The sequence below is a fragment of the Acartia tonsa genome, chromosome 6, assembly GCF_053477335.1.
Source record: "Acartia tonsa isolate MP-2025a chromosome 6, ASM5347733v1, whole genome shotgun sequence".
Lineage (NCBI taxonomy): Eukaryota > Metazoa > Arthropoda > Copepoda > Calanoida > Acartiidae > Acartia > Acartia tonsa.
In genome coordinates this window covers 23,605,365-23,626,454 of record NC_137265.1, presented here as the reverse complement: position 1 = coordinate 23,626,454, position 21,090 = coordinate 23,605,365, and the positions used below count along the sequence as shown (strand labels likewise).

At 33.3% G+C, this 21,090-nt stretch overlaps 2 protein-coding genes across 3 annotated transcripts in view; both read right to left on the bottom strand.

Moving 5' to 3' along the window:
* Nucleotides 1-1,323, bottom strand: part of LOC145322169 (uncharacterized) — a 36,500-nt gene extending 35,177 nt beyond the window's left edge. Inside the window, exon 1 of the mRNA XM_080163999.1 lies at nt 1,153-1,323. Coding sequence (XP_080020125.1) covers nt 1,153-1,314 — 162 coding nt within the window. The 5' untranslated portion in view covers nt 1,315-1,323. The remainder of the gene's footprint in view (nt 1-1,152) is intronic.
* Nucleotides 1,324-9,324: 8,001 nt separating this feature from the next.
* Nucleotides 9,325-21,090, bottom strand: part of LOC145322163 (E3 ubiquitin-protein ligase Siah1-like) — a 25,989-nt gene continuing 14,223 nt past the window's right edge. Inside the window, exons 8-13 of one of the 2 annotated variants that reach the window (XM_080163989.1) lie at nt 14,310-14,392; nt 13,551-13,672; nt 12,489-12,651; nt 11,982-12,034; nt 10,198-10,995; nt 9,325-10,077 (exon numbers count right to left, since the gene is read on the bottom strand). In XM_080163989.1, coding sequence (XP_080020115.1) covers nt 10,938-10,995; nt 11,982-12,034; nt 12,489-12,651; nt 13,551-13,672; nt 14,310-14,392 — 479 coding nt within the window. In that variant the 3' untranslated portion in view covers nt 9,325-10,077; nt 10,198-10,937. The remainder of the gene's footprint in view (nt 10,078-10,197; nt 10,996-11,981; nt 12,035-12,488; nt 12,652-13,550; nt 13,673-14,309; nt 14,393-21,090) is intronic. The other variant, XM_080163988.1, reaches the window with a different exon arrangement.

Genomic DNA, 21,090 nt, shown 5'->3' with positions numbered 1-21,090 from the left:
CATCCAGGGACTCTGAAACTTTTTTTTGGCCATCCAGCATCCTTGAATCACCCAACGGACCAAAATATAGAGTTTTAACAAAATCGGAGAGGTAGTGCAGAAAAGTGGTACATTTGGCAAATAATGCACCATATATTTCTCACTCGCAATGAAGGGTATGGGTTGAAGACACACCCTTCTAGTCTCAGATATTAAAAAATATCCTAACAGCAAAGCTGTCTAAAAAAGTAGGTAGCTAAATAATTATCATATATTTCTCATAAATATTTAAGGAAAATGTAAATATTACCCTAATTGAAAAACTTTTATAATAATAGAAGATTTTCTATATGTAGAATACAATAAAATGTTAAGAAATCTATAATACAAAGTAGAACGATGTCTGTCTGTCTGTCCGTCTGTCCCTTAAGATCTCAGTAACCACTGAACCAATCGGATTCTACTCTTCAGGTTTTAAGCTATTATCTTGGGGGATAGGACACCCCCAACCCCCACAAAAATTAAAACCCCCCCCCCCCCCCAAAGAAAAATTGTTTTCTGGGGAAACTATTTCAAAATAAATGGCAGCACCAGAAATACTTAATTTTTTTTTCTTTTTTTTTAATTACCTCTTGGGGCAAAACCCCTAGAGGCTAGGGGCGAAGCTGCTAGACCTAGTAATAATATATATCAATATGAATTAATCTGTTATTAGCCTATATCTATTTCTGCAAAAATATACTCATTCATTTACAAATAAATGATATTTTCTTGATTGTTTTTTCTAGCCCCTCTCTCATAAAAAAATCGTATCATGTTAAGAAAACGAAGTAGCAGGTTTCATCGTATTTTTACAGTAGCCTTTTCCTATTTCTAAGACCTGCGGGAGCCTCTAACCCTGCGGGGCCCTTTTATTACACCTGAGGGGCAATCATTAACATTTACCTAACCTAACCTTACCTAAAATAACCTATCAAAAGCTACTGTGAATATAAGACGAAATCCCCTACTTCGTTTTCTTTCCAAATATATAGAATATATCTATATATATTATGCATTTAGATTGACCAAAATGGTAAAAAGTATACTAGCCTCTCAATGGTCATTTGTATTGTATGACGTCATTTTTTTAATAGGCACTATAAGCTGCTTCTAAAGATAAGACTGGCCAACCTGGCTTGATGAAGAAGATTCCATCTCTTGTTTACCATTCTCATTGTCAACTGTATCACTAATATCATTAGCTTTATTAACTCTAATCTTATGCTTGTGTTTATTATTATGAACCTCAGTTATATCACTAATATCTACATGGATTTTGTTAGCTCCTAGCATTAGGGGTACACGTCTGAAATTCAATAAAATCAGCAAATTATTGTAATCATAAATAAAGATCATAAACACAAAGATACAATGAAAAGAAACAAAATACAAATAAGTATTTTATGTTTTATAACATAGTGATTTACATATTCTGTAATATGCATTACTTTTACATTTATATTATATATTAGAGAAAAAGGGCAGGTTACAAAAAAAGGGGAAAAATTTGAAAATATGTTTAGAAAAGGATGTTATGAAACCAAAGGTACAATTTTATAATAAAAAGGAAGGGAAAATTATTGAATGATTAATTGGACGTTTTCTTAATCCCTGAATATTTAAAATTTGAACAATTAAGAAAACAAAGAGGGTTATCAGACTTACAGTTAGTGAGATGGAACACCAGCTTTATGGAATATGCTTTGCGTGTTAAAAACTGCAGGTTTTCCACTTAGATTGGTGTACCTTTCTACTTTTGTCTACTGTATTCGGTTTTAAAAACCAATTGTGTTTTTGTTTAGTCAATGCAATTTGTATCCTAATGGTTTTAGATAAAAAGATATAACATTTCTTACAATATTTGCTTAATAAATTACAAACAATTTTGCAGAGCTTAGCAGCCGCAGCAAAAGTGAATATGAGCCGCGCGGAAATATGATACAACATATAAATGTATGCTCCTTAGACAACTAATTCTTTGATTTTACCGCGTAATATCATGATAAATTAAGTTTAAAGATAGTTATTTATCGCATCGTATTATGGATAGCTTTCTACGAATAATAAAACTAGATAATATATATTACAGTTTTAATAGCCCCGAGTGAACAAAAGGACCTGTCTAACAAAACTGTTATTAGAATTATTATTTACAATTTATTGTTCGTAGAAAATTGTCTTCATTACGATACGACACAATAATCAATATGGCCTAAAACCTGTTCTAATTCAGCGGATATTACTCGGTTTTGAAGCCAGATTTGAAAGGTGAATTCAATTTATCTAATCGTGAAATGGTCACCAGATGATTTATTTAGAAAACCTGATTAATTATGAACATTTCATCATGAAAAAAAACCAGGGCTCGGCAGCTGCGCGTCAGCCACGACTAATCCTCAAATTTGAACTCATTTGTATGTTTTGACATTTTCAAAATAGGGATTTCTATAATTGCGTAAGATTTAGACTTCCAGCTAATCTTTGAAATTGTAAATGTTTGATTTCCCTGAGGCTTACAGGCAGCTGACGCTCAGCTGCCGAGCCTTGATAAAAACCATTATGATTAATAATCCAATATCTAGATAAAAAAGGTATTCATATAAATATCATGAGGAACAATTATGTCTGGAAGAAGCAAAGCAATAATCTTATAAACAATGTATTTTAGTTGCCTTTGTAGTAATCATGTATAGTGACTTAAGGTGGTTTTAAGCTGTTTTCCTGATATCCGTCACCCTTTACCAGAGTATAGTGGCAGCATAAACTGTAAAGGAGTAATGTTTTTCTTCTTCTGAAGCCTAAGTTTTCAATAACTAATGAACCGATAGAGTTATCAAATTAAGGGAATCTTCAACTTTGTCACGATAAGTTTTTTTAAAATCTATAATCGAAGTAATATGGACACTTCGATTATATAGCCCATAGATGGAAGTGGCGCAGACGCTGGTGTATTTAAAAGGTTAAAAATCCAGGGTCATATAATTGTAGTATGTCCGAAGTTTACCAACTTCTTATTTATTGCAGACAACCAACTCGTTTATTGCATGCTATTTGTCTGAAAGTCCTAATTGTTCAATGTAATGAGTTGTTTGTACCTGTTTTGGACCAAGTCATTCCCCAATTTCCTAACTCTAACTATGAATGTTGCTCATATCTCATAAAGCACAAGTAAATTATTATACAGGAAAATCCTTCTCATATTGTAATTGTAATGTTTTAATTTGTTTATTTCGTCAGTGAAGTAAATGAGAGTTTTAACTCTATTTCTGGTGCTCCCTTTCTCTCTTTTCTTTAACGTAAAGTACAGAGTTACGTATTACTATTCCCTTATAATCAAAACATCGAAAGGGTGAGTGAGGAATGCATAATATTAATTTTTTGTTGTATGAAAAAGTTTATCTTATAAGGTTCATGATCGAATAATTTGTATTTTCGTGTATTTATGCAGTTTGTAGCAACATACTCTTTACTGATTGTAAAAAAAATGTAATTGGTAATATTTTGCTTTTTAGGGGGTTAGGGTGCCTCTGTCCCACTCCCAAACAAAAATAACAGCAGGACCAGTCTCAAAAGATCAGCCGTGGGACGTCATAACAATGAGGGATAAGAGGAGAAGTGGGAAAGGAAAACCCTAAAAAAGAGACGGATTTAGACGTATTTTATGACGTCACACGGCTGATTTGTTGAGACACTTTGTAAAGCTACCTACGATTCTTTATATCAGTCCAAATGCAATAATAAATAATGGTTTTTACAAGTTTAGAGAATAATTTATCCTTAACAAAAGCATAAAAGCTTGCACGTGCATAGGATTCTACTAAGGGGGGTGCGCGAAGCGTATCAAAATAATGTACATTAATTTGAAATTGTAACTAAACAATACAGGGTTGGTGAAAAGAATTGAAATAAGATATACGTGGATATTATGACAGTAGAAAATTTGTCTTCAGTTTAGCTTGCCTCATTTTTAGGTGAGTTCGTTCATCCAGTAGGAGGGGATGGGGTAAGGGTTGTAAGAAGGGTATAGTTGTTTTAGCCAGCTGCGAGAATCACTTTATCTGAATACATGAAAATCTGGTGCAACATCCAAGTAACGATATATCGATGGTTAAAAGGAAAATTGATCTAAAATAATGTATGGTTGGTGGGATTACATAACCACTTGGGAATCATGTTAGTGTGGTGTAGCCCCCCCCCCCCCTCCTCACCCACACCCCTACATTATAGCATCATTATTTACATTTTCTATTATTCCTTTGTATATATTAATAATGTAAGCATTATAACACGAACATTATCATAATAATGGTAGGTATTAATTTTTTTATACATTATTAATATTTAAAAACATTTCTATGAGTAGAGGGCAGAGAGGCGGGTATCATCCTAAATCTAATATGCAGTTTTTATGTTCTTTGCTTTTTTATTTTAAAACTAAATAGATGCCATTGGAGGGGGAGGGGGTCAATTTTCTAGGGGCGATTTCTTCTGGGATGGTGGTGGTAACCACCCGCAAAATAGTTAATAACCTTCTCAGGACCAATAAGAAGCTACATTGCAAAGGAAACCAATATTGGTTCAGTGGTTGAAAAGATTCTTCAGTACACAACACAGACAAGCAGACAGACACAACCAGATCCTGTTACTTTATTATAAAGATAAAAATGTTAAAAACTCATTCTCGTCAAATGATTTGCTAAAGTCAAAGTTACACAAATTGTTATAAAACTATTTGAGTGAAGAAGTTGCTCAAAAAATCAGCATGTGACGTCATAAAAATGAGAGATTAACCATTTCTTTTTTATGGGTTTTCTTTCCCAATCCTCCTCTCCTCAATAATCATTTTTATGACATAATAATTTTTTTTGAGCGACTTTCTTCACTCACTGAAACTATTCTTAAAATGGATTTATTATTACTCGGATCTTACTCCAGATTATCATGTTCTCTAAGAAAGTGAAACTTGTAGCGGGCTATAAAAACGATCATCTCCCACCACCCCTTTTACCCCATCCCCTTCTCTCTTACTGGATAAACGAACTGACCAATAAATGACAGAGAAATATCAACCTAAATTGACGACAATTTATCCCCTGTCAAAATATACACGTATATTCGACATTCATTATCTATAATACAAAGTAGAACGATGTCTGTCTGTCCGTCTGAAGCTTAAGATCTCAGTAACCGCTGAACTGACTGGGCTCTAATTTTCAGAGATTTTACCTACTGGTCCTGTGATGGTTTTAAGCTATTTTCCTGGGTGGTGGGACTACTCCAACCCCCCCATTTTTTTTTATTTTGTAGGAGATATCCTTGGTCCTTTTTTTTTGCAGGAGATTTCCTTGGTCCTTCTTATTTTTTTTTTTTTACGAATTTCACCTTAACTTTTTTTTATCATCTCTTGGAGCAAAGCCCTTAGAGGCTAGGGGCGAAGCCGCTAGTTCTTAATAATACTTCAAAAGTCTTTTAATGACCTTGTTTACAACTTAATTTATAAGAAGTAAAATGTTAATAGATTTAATACCCTAGAATAAGGAGGGGGAATTGCATAAATATGAATGGTTTCTAGATAAATTTTAAGTCCCCCTTCAGTTATTTTTTCATGAAATGTGGTGGTTTAGGTTTAAAACCAAAGATCAAAGCAATTACAGGTTAGGGACGAAGCAGCTTGTATCTTGATATATATAATACAAAGTAGAACAATGTCTGTCTGTCTGTTTGTACTGAAGGATCTCGCTAAACGCTGAACTGGTCAGGCTCTCCTTTCAGGGTATCTTCTCATAGGTCCTTGGAAGGTTTATAACTATTTTCTTGGGGGGTAGGACACCCCCCCCCCCAAAAAAAAAAAAATGAAAAATACCCCCCAACCACACCAAAAAAATTCTTTTAAAAACAAAAATTAAAATAGTGGGGTCGACTTACCCCCCCTCCCTCCCAAAAAAAAATTCCCCCCCCTCCACCCTATAATAAATTTTTTTTTCTAGTAGCGCAGCCGCTAGTTAGTTAAACAGAATTAATGCTTAAATCTCTTTAAATCTTTTTTTGTAATCATGATGTAAGTTCTTTAAACTTATTAAGAAAAAAAGTTAGTTAAAACTAGACGCAACATATTTTCATAATTGACATTTTCATCTAATTTATCTAAACTTTTAGTGGCGCAGCTTTGCTATATATATGTCGGTTACGAACCTTCAGGCCTCTAGGGCACTTGAGTAAAGGGTGAAGGAGATGGCCATCTACTTTTAATTTAAGATTAAAAAAGAAACAGTAAAATAATTAGGGAGGTAATTTTTTTTCAAAGGTCATTCCTCTTGGGAGGGCGATAGTAACCTCCCCCAAATTGTTATAAATTTTCCCTGGACCTATGAGAAGAAGCTTCACTGCAAAGGAGAACCATTTTTTTTGTATATCATATCTAGGTAATTTTTATCATCAAAATAATCTTGTCTTGTTATTGCTGCGCTACTTATTTGCTTAAATGTTCTTGTCTTATTAAGAATTATAATTATGAGATAAAATGAATGATATAAAATATATTAACATATGTAATGTAGGGACGTACAAAGGGAAAGGGGTCAAACACCCCATAAAATTTGTAAGGCTTACCTAAAACTTCCCCTTTTATCATCTTTTAAAGGAGCTACTATTAAGGGCATTTTTATTACGTTGGTTGCTAAATGGAATGATCAAAATTCATTTGATAGAAAATAATAGTTTTAAACTTCCTTTCCAATTTTTTTTCTTCTGCTTGTTGTAAAGTATATGGTGTATAAAAGTAGCAGCGGTGTAAATGCAATGGCCTAAATTAGGTGCAACTCTTTCCTGGTATTATCCTGGTTATTAGTAGCGAAGCTACTTTATAACTCACTGCATGTCTGTATGTACCGCTATATGGAAAATGGGATTTACTCAGCTGTTATTCAAGCTAGATTCTTGCTTAATTTGTTTTTAAAATTATCCCTCAGATTAATTAGTACCTACACTTATGAATGTTATCATCCTTGTTTACATTGTACCTACTTAATGTTTTTCTTTTTTACTTAAGTGAGCTAATCCTACCTAAACCTAATCTGCATATTTTCATAATACTACAATGTAATTGTCATAAAAATAATTGTTTACTTACTTAAAGGTTGCGTCACTAGTATAAATGGTGTCTTATGATTAACTAAATACTATTTAGGTAGATAAGAATTAATGGTGGAAAATTTTAAAAACAAAATAGATCTATTAAAGTTTTCCAACATTATTAAGCCAACGAATGAGAAATCACTTATTGTACATCCCCAATTGTGAAAAACATAATTATCCCTTGGCAGATCAAAATTATGATTTTTAATGTTTGGATACTGATAGTTTGAACAAACCAATCATGATTCAATAAATATACCAAAAGTTTTAAAGAAAATGAATGATAGTTTATTTATAAAGGTACCAGTATTGTTCATAGTCTAATGTCCTCTCCCCTCCCTAAATAAAATAGACATTATGTGTTGACAGCTGCCAGTCCGCAACCCAATTACTTTAAACTTCAAAAATCTATATTAGAATATTTATTTATCGCATTATAAACAGCTTTCCGCAGATATCAAAATGAAAAATGATACTATTAAAACCAGTTTTAATTTTTATATTAGTGAAAAATTTACAGTAATACGATGCAATACATTATTTTTAAGTATGGCGGAGAACCGATTTAATTCCAGCGGATATAAACCGGTTTTGACGCCATACTTGAAAAAGAGATTAAATATTAATGAAAATGCGTCTTAGACGTTCCACTCTAGAAAAGATATAAAAATAGATTTTCCCTATGGCAAATATCAATGGATATATTTTTTACAGATTTTCATAATCTCTAATAAAGTGAAACTAGGAGCGGGCTAAAATAACAATTCCTCCAGATTATTTGTAGGTTACAATTTTCTGCGTTTTACGTTATACGTTGAGCCGATTGGCTGCTAGCAGCCTTTAAAGTTAGTAAATTTTTGGAGATAATCGATCCCAGGAACATCTTAACTTTAGTTTTTACTTGAGGTAAAATATTATATAGGTTTACCTATTGACGAAGATATTAATCTATATGTACCTATGTTTATCTATTTGTTACTTAAACTGTATAGATGAATGTAGTTTAATGATATTTGATATATTTTATTAATTCATACTATAATTTATTTGTTTGAATTTATGCTTATTAAAATGTCACAATGTTAATAGATACATTTTTACTATTTATTTATTGTTTAAAGTGTAGTTCCTCCTTTAGCGTAAAATAAAAACTGATGATATACGACACATTTTGAGTTCTTGTTTCCTCCCTTCTAAAACCGTTCCACTCCTCTCTTTACTCTGAAATTTCTCCCCATAAAATCTCTCTCTCCTTATTCTGCTCTTCCCGGTTCCAAACAACTTCCTTTTGCTCTCGATGATTTTTCTCAGGTATATATACCCGTTGTAAGAAAGAGCGTAGATTATTCTACAGAGACAAAAAAAAGTCCGAAGATTTTATTTATAGAAAGCCAGAGATAAGACAATTTCAGACAATAAGATAATTGCCAAGTCGTATGTACGTCAATTTAGAATCATTCTTTTTAGGCTCTTTCAAAACCTAATTTTTGAGTTTTATCAATTTGATATTATGCATTTCTTTTTACAAGAAAAAGGCAATTTTAGAGCTGAAGTTGCTTAAAAAATTGTATAAAAACAAAAGCAGCTGGATAAAAATTAAATGGGAACTCAAGATATTTTAAAATTGTGCGTTTTCGGATTTCTTTGTAAATGGTGAATAAAAGAAGTCTAAACATTATTTAACAAGTGATATATAGAGGCAGCTTGACTTTATCAAAACACTTGTTACATCAAAAATCTTCATTGTCTATGTATGCCTAGTCCCCTAATTAAAAAAAATACAATATGGCGGACTTTCAATTATGAGTAAATTTAACCAATGATGACTAAATGCTAATATTTTAATAAAATTTTTTTTTCAGATATGTTATTATTTTACAATTTGGAAAATTAGGTTTTGATCAGGTATAAGGTATAACCAACAAGCGAAAAAAATCTAAAATAATATTTGGGGGGCAAATGTAGAGGTCGTCAATTTTACGATGGGTTACGTCAGCTGAAAAACACGTAAAGGTTTCGTGATTTTTTTCCGAATTAATTCCGTTATTGGTATAAGCTTGGTTTTGATGACAATTTTTCCCATGTAATAAAATCCACGTAAATTCTACATCCATTAATATTTTCACAATTGTAGAGTGGCTTAACTACGAAAATTTAAACTAAACAAAGTTTGAGAAGCTTAATTTTATTTTAACTAATTCACAGCAGAGATTTTATTTTAATAATAATAAGGTTACATTTAACAAAATTAATATAAACAGCGGGATGATCATTGTAGAGATATCGTAACCAAGAAATGTAGGATACTAAAAACCTAAATATAAACTTAAAACAAAAGCCAAAATATTGTGGTTATTTGTTTAAGGGGATAAGATCATGGACAATAAATTAATGTACAAACTTAATAATGATAAACAAAATTACCCCTAATGTAGATTAAAATTTTTGGTTAAAATGTTTGGATACTTCTATTTTGAATCAGCCAATTAGGATTCAATAAAAATACCCAACGTTTGTAGCTAAGCAATAAGCTAACGTGGCTGTATAACTTTAGAATTAGTTTACAGTCCAATATCCCCTCCTTCCCTGGATATAACTACAATAATCACTCATCCCTTTATGAGGCAACCAACAGTAACTTAAGATTTATACACATATCAAATGTATATATTTTAAATGCTGTATAAATCGTGAACAATGAAACATCAAGAGTTAAAAATGACATAAAATATTGATTAAATAAAGAAATTACTTTCACCATAATGGTTTCGAAACCGAATAATATCCGCTGGATTAGAACCGGTTTTTAGCCATACTGAAGAATTATCTTATTATATAGAATTGTATATTCTTTAAAAAAAATATTTTTTTTTATAGAAGATATTGTTAAAAATTGTAGGTAACTATTTTCGGGAATAGTCACTTTCGTAACATCGCCCCATAAGGAGCGATTCGTCGTTTTTTTAAAAAATAGGAGAAAAGCTGCTGTGAAAAATACGAAGAATCACCCCATAAGGTGCGATGTTACGAAAGGGACTATACCCCTATTTTCTTTATAAGAAGAATATTTAGGACTATCTTCCAAATATTTTTAATATTATTGTCCTACTCCCAATCACTGGAATATATTACTTAATAACGTATTACAATGATTTAAATAAAATAATAATATTTTCATTCCTACTTAACTAACATACAAATATTATAAATCACAGAAAATATTAATAAGTAGATAGATAACTATAACTATTCACAGCAATTAAATTTTAAAAAAGATAGGGGAGATTTACTTAGTGATCTCGTAAAACAAGGTTTTGTACATTTCATACGTCCAAGTAAGCTAAAGAGACATATAAGAAAAAAGGACGTAGAAATGTTCCTAGGAACCCCCAAAAAATTTGGAATTGCATTTGTTTTCTCCCCCATCTAATTATAAAAAAAGCTTTAAACTTCAGTATCTTAACAGTCAAAATAGGATTTTTTGTATTTACCACTTTGTTTAACATGAGCTCTAAGTAGATCGCCCCTATATTCTTAAAGATATTATTATAAATGCACCAAAGCGACATACAATTAGTTTTTTACTTGGGAAATGAAACAATTTTGGACGTTTTAGATCATTGTAAAGGCTAAGAAAACCCTAGTTCTTATTTCAATTCTAACCTAAGAAATTCCATTTTAATATATGTTGAGTAAAGTTCCACATTAGAAAAAAAAAAATATAATAAATCTTAATTATCAATATTCAATATTTCACAACTTATGTTCAGGTGTTGTTTTGTTTAATTTTTTCTTTTGATTTTGACACTGTAACGAACTTTATTGTCTTGCCAGAATAACCTGAAAATATTTGTAATAAATATTTTTGTTTAAAATAATTTAAACATTAAAACACATAGAACGGCAAATTAAAGAAAATATCATCATCTCACTTTACTGTTCTATAATGTTACAAACGGCTACGCCCCTATATGCATTTAAGGGCACTTTAAAGAAGGGGAGAAGCCACTCCACTTTTGATTTTAATAAGATTTTTTTTTGGGGGTGGGGGAAAGCAGGGTAATTTTTTCTACAGACGATTTATCTTGAAAGGGTGGAGGTTAAGCTATATAAGTTGGAAAGAATTTTTATGTATATAATAGATTTGAAGACTGTATAAAATTTTAAGGATTTTTTATAAAAATCGTTTTTTTATATAACTCTTTATTTAAAAGCGCAAATACAATTTAAGTTAATTAATTTTGACCAATAGGATAGGTGGATTGGAAACTACCTGAGCTCTAATTGGTTAAATGATGTACGACACTTAAGCTTCTCCAATCAGAGCGCAGATTGTTTTCAACCCACCAATCACAGATGTCAAAATTAATTAACTTAAATTGTATTTGCGCTTTTAGATAAAAAGAAATATACAAAAAAACGAATTTTATAAAAAATCCTTAAAATTTATGCAGATTTCAAATCTATTAATATATATACATTAGAATTCTTTCCAACTTATATAGTTTAGTGGAGGTACCCTCCCCCATAACAAACTTTCCCAAAACCAATGAGAATCTTCATTGTAATTGAGAACCATATCGGTTCAGCGGTTAGCTAGATCCTTCAAAACACACAGACAGAAACACATTCTATTACTTTTACATTGTACATTGGATAGTATTTATGTCTGTCTTGGAAGCACTAAGGAGCCAAAGGTCAGGGCAAAAAAAAGGCGCTTGAACAGCTGCCAACATATTTTATTGTAAAATACTTGCTAAATATAAAAAATATAATACCTGCTAAAAATATTTAAAGGGATTGTTTCAAAAACTTATAAATGTTACCTGGCTGTACTATCTGTAAATACTAGTCCTCGCCCACTTTCTGCTACCTTTTCCTAAAATAAACATTTCGATAATATTTTAACATATATTATCTTTAAAGATCGGACTATTAAATTGAATGAATGAATGATTCTCAAAGAATTCCCTTGTTCAATGGATGAAGGACACTAATAAAAAATTCAAAAAAGCTTGTCTTTACGCTCTATCGGAATAAGTGTATCCTAGCAATATATGGATATTGTGACAACAGGAGAACTTTTGTCGTCAAATTAAGTTGCTAATATAGATATTGGTCAATACGTTCCTCCATGGTCAGGGGAGTTGAGGTAGTAAAGTAATAAGGGGGGATGTGGGGTTTCGTTATGTAAGTCAGCTGAGAGAAATAATTTATAAGAGTATGCAAAAATCACTCACAACAACCCCCTGTTCTAATCCATTTCTTAGCGAATCAAACATTAAACAAGTTTTAGATGGTGACCTTTAAAGAGTCTTGAGAGAATTATCTACCTTTGTATAATCTAGACTGAGTGGTCTTGACTTGCAAGTGAGCATCTCTTCATGATCTGCACTGAGTACAGATATTTCACAGGTATAATCCTGACCAGAAGTTCCAGGTTCCAGCTGATACACCCAGATATACCACAGACCTTTGTTACTTCGACAACATTCTCTGTTAGATAAGAAAAAGTTAATCGAAATCATAAAAACACGTCTCGAGTCGCTCTAATAATAACGATATGAAAAAAAGGAGACGGGATAATGTTTCTATTCCGTGATTAAAGTGTCTGGCACAATGAGAAACATCCTAATATACAATACACATGCATAATATCTACCGAACAGTTGTCTGCAATTTCTTTTCCATCACTATGATCAAATAAAAAGGGAAAAAATAAAGCGCATTTTTGATTATCTCAAACTGATCAATAATCTATTATCCCTTTTTATACCATAAGTGTGATTTAAAACAAAGAAGAAATAGACACCTTGCCCTACATCTATAACAGCCAAAGTATTTTCAAGCAAAATCCGGGGAAATATTGTTTGTACTTTGCATGCCATAAATCATATTTTAAAAATATAACTTGATAAATTGAACAATTTTTATAAAAAAAAGATGCATAAATATTACATATGGTTCATTTTACCTTATTTATTTTATTAAAAGATATTTTTGTTTATAAGTAAAGTAGTAATTAACAAGATTACAATATTTTAGAGGTCACAGAAAATTAAAAAAGCTTTAATTGTTGGATAGCCATAAAATCTTCTGACTATCAAATGACAACAAAATATGATTTAAAATATAGATGTATACGTTGAAATAAAGATTCCTAATAATTTGCCGGGGCCGTGTAAGGGAAAAAGTCAAAATCAAGAAGGCGAAAGGACATTCGCCTACTCTGCGATCCTTAGTGAGACTTAAGGATTATGGCAGAAAGTTTACATTTAAGATGTACTTAACAAAATAATTTTTTTTTAGCCTGGAGAGAATTTTTTTCAATACCTAATCCATGGGAATATATTAAAATATCCAAATTGTCCTATCACAGTATCCCAATTGCTTACCTATAAAAATACTTTTGATCAAAATGTAATTGATCAGAAATCCACATAATATCTTTGTTAAAATCTTCTTCATTAACTATAAAATGACTAGAGTATTCGCCTCCTTCTACACGTACAAAATCCTGAAAAAAAAACAAATTTAAGAATCAGTAATTTAAGGTAGGGGACATTGGACTGTAAATTATATTAGTCCTCAAAGTTTTGTAAACATTCTCTCTCATTTGTTGGCTTAAATACTTTTGGTTCTTTTAAAAAACTTGATTGGTTGGTTCAAACCATCTATTCTACCAATAATCGAAGAAAAGGGATTGATATTCTAACAAACAATTCTAAAGAAAATTTACCCACAACCCCTTTCCCTTTTGCTCCCCTTCTTCAATTACACAAAAAAATTAAAATATACTTCCACAAACTTTTAAAGGTTTCATGATTTTTTGTAGAATTGATTGTTAAAATAGCTACCCCTTTCCAATAATTCTTATCTACGGAAGGGGTATTTATGTAAAATTGTCATAGATAATAATGGTATATTTAGTTCATCGTCTAATGTCTTATCGCTTAAGACCCCTGATCAATAGGTAAACATTTGTTTCGAAATTCTTAAGATTCCTAAGTCGTTCTTTTTTCTTAGATTTGATTATTTTTTTTCAGACACGTTTTTTTTATTAAAACAAGAATCTTTCATAGGTTTGTGCAGTTTCCTACGGCTTCAGCCTCCAGGGGCTTATAAATCCTCGAACACCTAATTTTAATTTTTACCTCAGTTTCATGATCATTATCAATATGGTTGAGAAGTTTACACAGACTGACGGATTGCTGGCAGGCAAGGTCTACACAATTTACTGAAAATTTTATAAAAATTGTTTCAGATTGCATTTAATCAAACGTGAAAAAAATGGTCTGATTCTCATTATAAGTCGAAAATTGGAACACTATCCTTCTTTTATATACCTTACATCTAGATGAAATAAAAATACCCCGATTTTTCTAGTTTCTAAACCAAAAAAGGCCCCACAGACATAAAAATCCCATTTTTGTGTGTAAAAAATATTTAGCATATGCTTCAAGTGTAGATATATTATGACTATTGTGCTTACAGTTTTTGTATTCACCTTATTAATATCATAACTAAACGTCCTAGTAATACATAATCCAAAAGCGAACTTTCTGGAATTGATTACGCTTTCTAAATTGTACCTAACTGTGGAAAGAGTCATCATGCCAAGTTTGAAATAGTTAAGGCAATTCTAACATGCTTAAATTAAAATTAGAGCTATCTGCTACGGAAGGACGGACTAACCGACCCTAAATATAGAAATGCTTCGCTTTTGATAACAATGGATGTAGAATATACGTGGATATAATGACAAAGGGAAAATTGTCAAATTAGGTTGCTAACAATGTACAGAATGTACATCTAGAGCAGCAAAATGGAATTTCACCTTAATCTTCTGAATTTTCTAGATCATCATTGGCAGAAGAGTCCCCATTGTCAAGAGGATCCTCCAGATGATTATTTCCACCAAAGATCAAGAAGATTTAGTTATGAAATTATTATTTAAACTTGTTTAGCTTGAGTAAGGCTTTATGTAAATAGGATGCCAATCTTAATGATTCTATGTAACTGTAAATGTAAAAGTCTAAATGATTCTTTTCTTGATTTTGCTTTTGCTGCATTTAATTCCCTTAAATTAACTTAAATTAGCAGTCATAGGCAGGAAAGATAATCTATGAATAGACCTTATTAATTGTTAATTTTATTTCCAGATATCCTAAGTGTTTTATTTAAAATGAATGTATGAAACAATCTGAAAGAAACCAAAGATTTAAAAAGGTAGAATTTTGACTCTTTTTTACAATTTGCTCAGTAGCCAAGAGAGGTGGGGCTGAGGCATTGTTGATGTTGATCCTGATCTTGTCTTGTTAAGGACTGTTGCTGCTGATGGTGATGGTGACAGAGATGATCTGGTAGAGTTCAGAGAGGAGGATCAAGCAACACTAGAGTTGGTCAACTGTGGATAAATGTCTGGCACTCAAATCCCCAACACCCTACCAAACAAGGGTTGAGCTTGAGTTGGGAAGCTTGCAGGTGTGTAAAGTTTAATTTAATGCTATCTGATGTTTAAAGCAATCAAATTCATGCAAGCAAAGTTGATCTCCTTAAAATTGAATCTGGCACTGAATAGTTTAAATTGTCTGATGATTATGTATCCATTCAATCCTAATCTGATGATCTTTAGGAGTGGCTTGGAGTGGAGCCAGCCCAGTAGAGAGGGAACCCTGCAAGAAGTGGCCTACAAGCAAAACTGCCACTTGAAAAAGGTACATACATTTAAGAGTCAAATTTAAAGAGCCTTGAAACTAGCAATTTCATAAATATCAGCAATTGAGTCCTGTAAGTCATCTTTAATAGTGTTGAACAAAAGAATCTTAAGTCAAGTCTTTAAAATAACTGATGATTCATTATCATCATCTTCCAGCTCCTCAAGTATATCTTTTTTAGAGCTGCAGCTGCTGACAATCACAAGCTGACAAGGAGCACCAATTGACAAAGAAGTACTAGAGGATGAGATAAGAGTTGATTGCTGATGATCTGATCAAGATGATGATATAGTTGATGATGATACCAAAGATGATGATATAGTTGATGATGATACCAAAGATGATGATGAAAGTAATGATGAAGAAGCTATGAGTGATGAAGTTATTGATGTTGACAGCCAAGAAATGTTGAAGTAAAAGATGCTTGAGAAAGACTATGTAAGTTTAATTATTATTGTAAACCAATTTATTTTAATTTCTTTCTTCAATAATTCAAATTCAATCAATTTCTTTTACAAAAGCAGATAAAGTTTGACCTTCTGTCACTAAAAAATATTCAATTCAAAATCATTCCAAAAGTTTTATTTTTATCAATTTTAAACATTTTAAATTTTAAATCAAATGCATATATTTATTGTAAAGGATATCTGGATTAGTCTAATGGTCTATTCTTTTTAGGTTTACCGCACCATTGATGTAAGAAACTATTGAATAAGAATAAGAAACTGTGTGTAAATAAAGTTCAAATATTTGCAGAAGTCAACACAGAATGGCTAGAAACAAACTTTAAAATTCTACCTGTGGGCAGTCAAGCTGAAATACTATGCAGGTCAGAACAGTAAACATAGTAAATCTAGTGGACCAGTTACTATAAGCCAATGTCTGAATCTGATGCTTCTGAATCACATGGATTTAGCCTATCATCAACTGAAACAGCAATCAACATATCACTGGAATTATCAAGAAGGATTGAAGCTCTTGAAACAGAACCAGAATCATCTGTTGGAAGTGCCTCAGGATTAGATGATTATGATATAGATCTTACTGGTACTGAGTATATTGTTGAAGATCCTCCTGTTAATTATGGTAATAAAACAAGTGTTCCTCTACAAATAGCTTTTGTCTCTGATACTGATGGTACTGAGGAAGATGAAGCTAATGCTACCATTAGGGATCTTGAAAGGTATATTAGTGCTCCTACAACTCCAGTACCCTCAACCAACAACTCAGCTCTTTCTCTACAAAACACAGATACAGTTGTTGTAAAGAAAACAGTCTCCAAAACTATGGCAAAAACAATTAAGAAGCATCTCACCCAACTGCTTGATGCCTCTATGGTCTGGGAAGATGACTTTGAGGATGTTGATCCTACTAAGATTACAGCAGCTGCTAGAAGTGGCTTGGTTGAAATTGCAAGAGACCAAGCAACTAAGACCAGAGAAGTTATCACTTTCTTCAATGAGAATCCTTCTGATCAGTTCCTTGAAAACAAATTAGAGGAAGCTAACCTGCTGAGGAAGAAGTTCTCTACTTTTATCAAAGCAGCTAATGAAGCAGAGCATGCCACACCTTCCTCTTCCTTAAACACTTCTTCAAACTCCATATCTGATGAGATTTCTGGTGAAAGAGCCTTGGCTTTGGAAGCCCCAGTCTTGAAATTGGTTGATAATGTCCTTGCAGAGTTGAAAGCTGTGAAGGAGACATCTGTCAAGACAATGGCTAACTATAAGTCTATGGAGGCTAGTTATGAGGCAGCTGAAATGGAAGCCAGGGAAGTAAAGAATCAGATTGATGACATTGTTAAACATGCTATTGCTGCTGGTAAGAGAGAAGCTGTTCATAGATTAGATCTGAAGTCTGTTGAAGTTCAGAATGCTAAACAGGATGCTAAAACTGCTCTCAAGGCTGCAGCCAAGAAGCTTGGAATCACACCAGGAAGCACTAAGAGTAAGGCAGATATCAAGTTCAAGGTTCCTGTATTCTCTGGCAACTATAAGGAAGGAAATGACTACTTCACATTCTCTACTCAGCTGAATGATTACTTTGATTGTCAAGGAGATTTTAGTGATCATGAGAAGTACCTGAAGCTAACAACTGAGTGCTTGCACAAAACTCCAAAGGAAGCCTGTGCTGGATTGACAACATATTTGGAATGTATGGAGTTGCTGGAGTCAATTTATGGTCAGCCAAAGATTCTCTTTAGTCAGAAGGCTGCTGAAATTGAAGAGTTTGGTAGGTGTCCTACAGGTTATATTGAGAGGAGAAATTGGGCTATTAATGTGCAACACAAATTGTCTAGTCTGCACCAGATGGCTACCAGGCATGAGATTACTGATGTTTATGGATCTACTGATATTCTGTCTATTGTGCAACAGAATATGCTTCCTCATGATGTGCTAGAGTTGAAGAAGAGAGTTAAAAGTAAAAGGAGAGCTTATGGTGGATTGATGCCTGGCAGAGAAGAACTGATGATGTTACAGATTGAATACTTACAAACTATGGTTGATGAAGCTACCTTTGAGCTTGAATATGATATCTCTATCTGTGGGAAGACAATTACTGATCTTGGCAAGAAGAGCCTTAAATCAACCAGGAGTGGCAAGTCATATGCAGCTAAAGTCAATGATAATACTGGTGATAGTGATGATCATAATCCTACTCAAGCAAGTCAATCTGTTGGTACTGTTGTTGCAACCCCTTCTCAACCTGTTACAAGTACTCCAATCAACAGTCCAACTGCTGCCAAAGAGAAGAAAAGTAGTAATAAGTCTAAGAATGCTGCTCATCAAGTGAATCAAGCCAAGGATCCTAAAGTTGTCCCCTGTTCTTGGTGCAACAAGAAACACACTCACTTGTCATACTGTAAAAGATTTCTGAAGAACAAGTCCTATGAGAGGTTTAAGCAAGCATGTGCTACTGGGAGCTGCATAAGATGCCTGAGAATGGATGCTGGATTTACATATGATAAGAGAGAGGAATGGTTCAAGCAGCATAAGCCATATTGTCTTGATAAGTATGTTTGTGATCAAGAGATATGTAGAGGTGGAGCCACAGTTGATCTGATGATTGGGATCAGATATCTCAAGTATTTTCCTGTGTATGAGTTTTCCTTAAGTTGTGGATTATCCATCTTTACAGCCAGATTTAAAGGAGTTAATGGCAAGCAAGGAGTCCTTGGAGGATCACATAGCTCATGGAGGAATGCAAGGAATGCTGCTCAAATGATGGGTCCAAAGATGTTCTTAACCATGGAAATGAGAACATACAACTTTGTCAACTCTACTCTTTATGGTCCTACTTTTCCTGTAATGGAGTGTTCTGAGGAGTTCACCAAACCACTAATTTGTCAAGTGTGTGAGTGTGAGGAGGATTATGAAGATTACAAGGTAAGAGTGACCATTGCAGCCAACTCCCCTAAAAGAGAGATCAAGGAATTCCAGCTACTAGAAGAATATGGAGGTGAGGATAATTACAGATGTCAGAAATGCAGAAATTGCCAAGACTGCAAGAATGCTGAGACTCTTGAGGAAGCTAGTCTTAAGGAGGAGCATGAGGATTTGCTAATTCATGACAGTGTTACCTATGTACCTACCAAGAAGAAGTGTACTGCTAAGTTGCCATTTATCCTTGATCCTAGCAAGTATTTGGCTGATAATAAGTATATTGCTGTAAAGATCCTTGAGTCACAATTGAGAATTGCCAGTAAAAGCCCTGAGATGATTCCTGATATTTTACATTCCCATGAGAAGCTAAGATCAAGAGGATTTGTAAAGAAGATTTCAGAGCTGCCTCCAGAAATCCAGAAGTTAGCAAGAGGGGATGGATATTTTATACCTTGGAGATGTGTATTCTCATCATCATTGAGTACACCATGCAGAATGGTCTTTGATGCATCATCAAGAACAAGCACTGGTTATAGTCTTAATTGTATTCTTGCCAAAGGATCCAATATGCTTGCAACACTTGTAAATCTTCTGATACAGTTTAGAGTTGGTGCTTCTGCTTTTACAGCAGATGTTCAGATGGCTTACAATGCAGTTGAATTGGAGCCAGAGTTCCTGAAATATCAAAAGTATCTCTGGTGTGAAGATCTTGACCCTAAGAACCCAGCTGAGGAAATGGTTGTTTGTACACTTATCTATGGAGTAAGACCCAGTGGAAATCAGACTATGGTTGGTTTCAAGAAAACTGCTGATTTTGCTGCTACTATCCCTGAGCTTGAATATACTGGTGGACCTGCTGTGCTTAAGAAGAAGTTGTATATGGATGATGCTATGTCTTCTCATTTAACTGATCAAGCCAGAGATCTTGCTGCACAAGGATTGATTGATTCTCTTGCCCTTAGTCAGATGGGTGTTAAAGCTATAACCAAGAATGGGGAAGATCCTTCTGATATAGTATCTGCTGATGGAGAATCTGTTGGAGTGTGTGGATATGTTTGGAACCCCAAAGAAGACACTATTGGACTAGACATAAAACCTCTCTTTTTTGGTAAAAAGAAAAGGGGGAAAATGCCTGAACTTGTCACAGGTGATGTTAAGGAAGCTCTTGCCAAAACATTTACAAGAAGAACTCTTTCTGGTAGAGTTGCTTCAGTTTATGATCCTCTGGGTATTGTTGTTCCAGTGACTGCTGACTTGAAGGTTGATCTTAGCCAGATGTGCAAGCTGTCTGAAGGATGGGATGATTCCTTGCCAAATGAACATCTTGACAAGTGGGTGCAGAATCTTGCTAATATTCAGCTGCTTGGAAATATTAGAATCCCTAGGACAATCTTCCCAAAAGAAGGTCTTGACATTGATAACATTGAGCTTCTGATTGCTACTGATGCCAGCCAAGTTGTTGCAGTTGCTGCTGTTTATGTTAGACTCCTCTGTCCCAATGGAGAATTTGCTTGCCAGTTGATAGCAGCAAAGTCCAAGCTGACATCAAAGTTGACAGTGCCTAGGGCAGAGATGAAGGCTTGTACAATGGGAGCAGTTCTTGGTGATGTTGTCAAGAAGCAGTTTAATGGTTTAATCAAGAGATGTCTGTATGTGACAGATTCTACTGTGGCCCTCTCATGGATTCACCAAGACAGCAGGCCATTGCAAGTTGGAGTAAGGAATTGTGCTATCCAGATAAGGAGGTATTCTGATGTTAATGAGTGGAGACATATTGAATCTGCACTTAATCCTGCTGATATTGGTACAAGGCCTTGCAAAGTTTCTGATGTAAT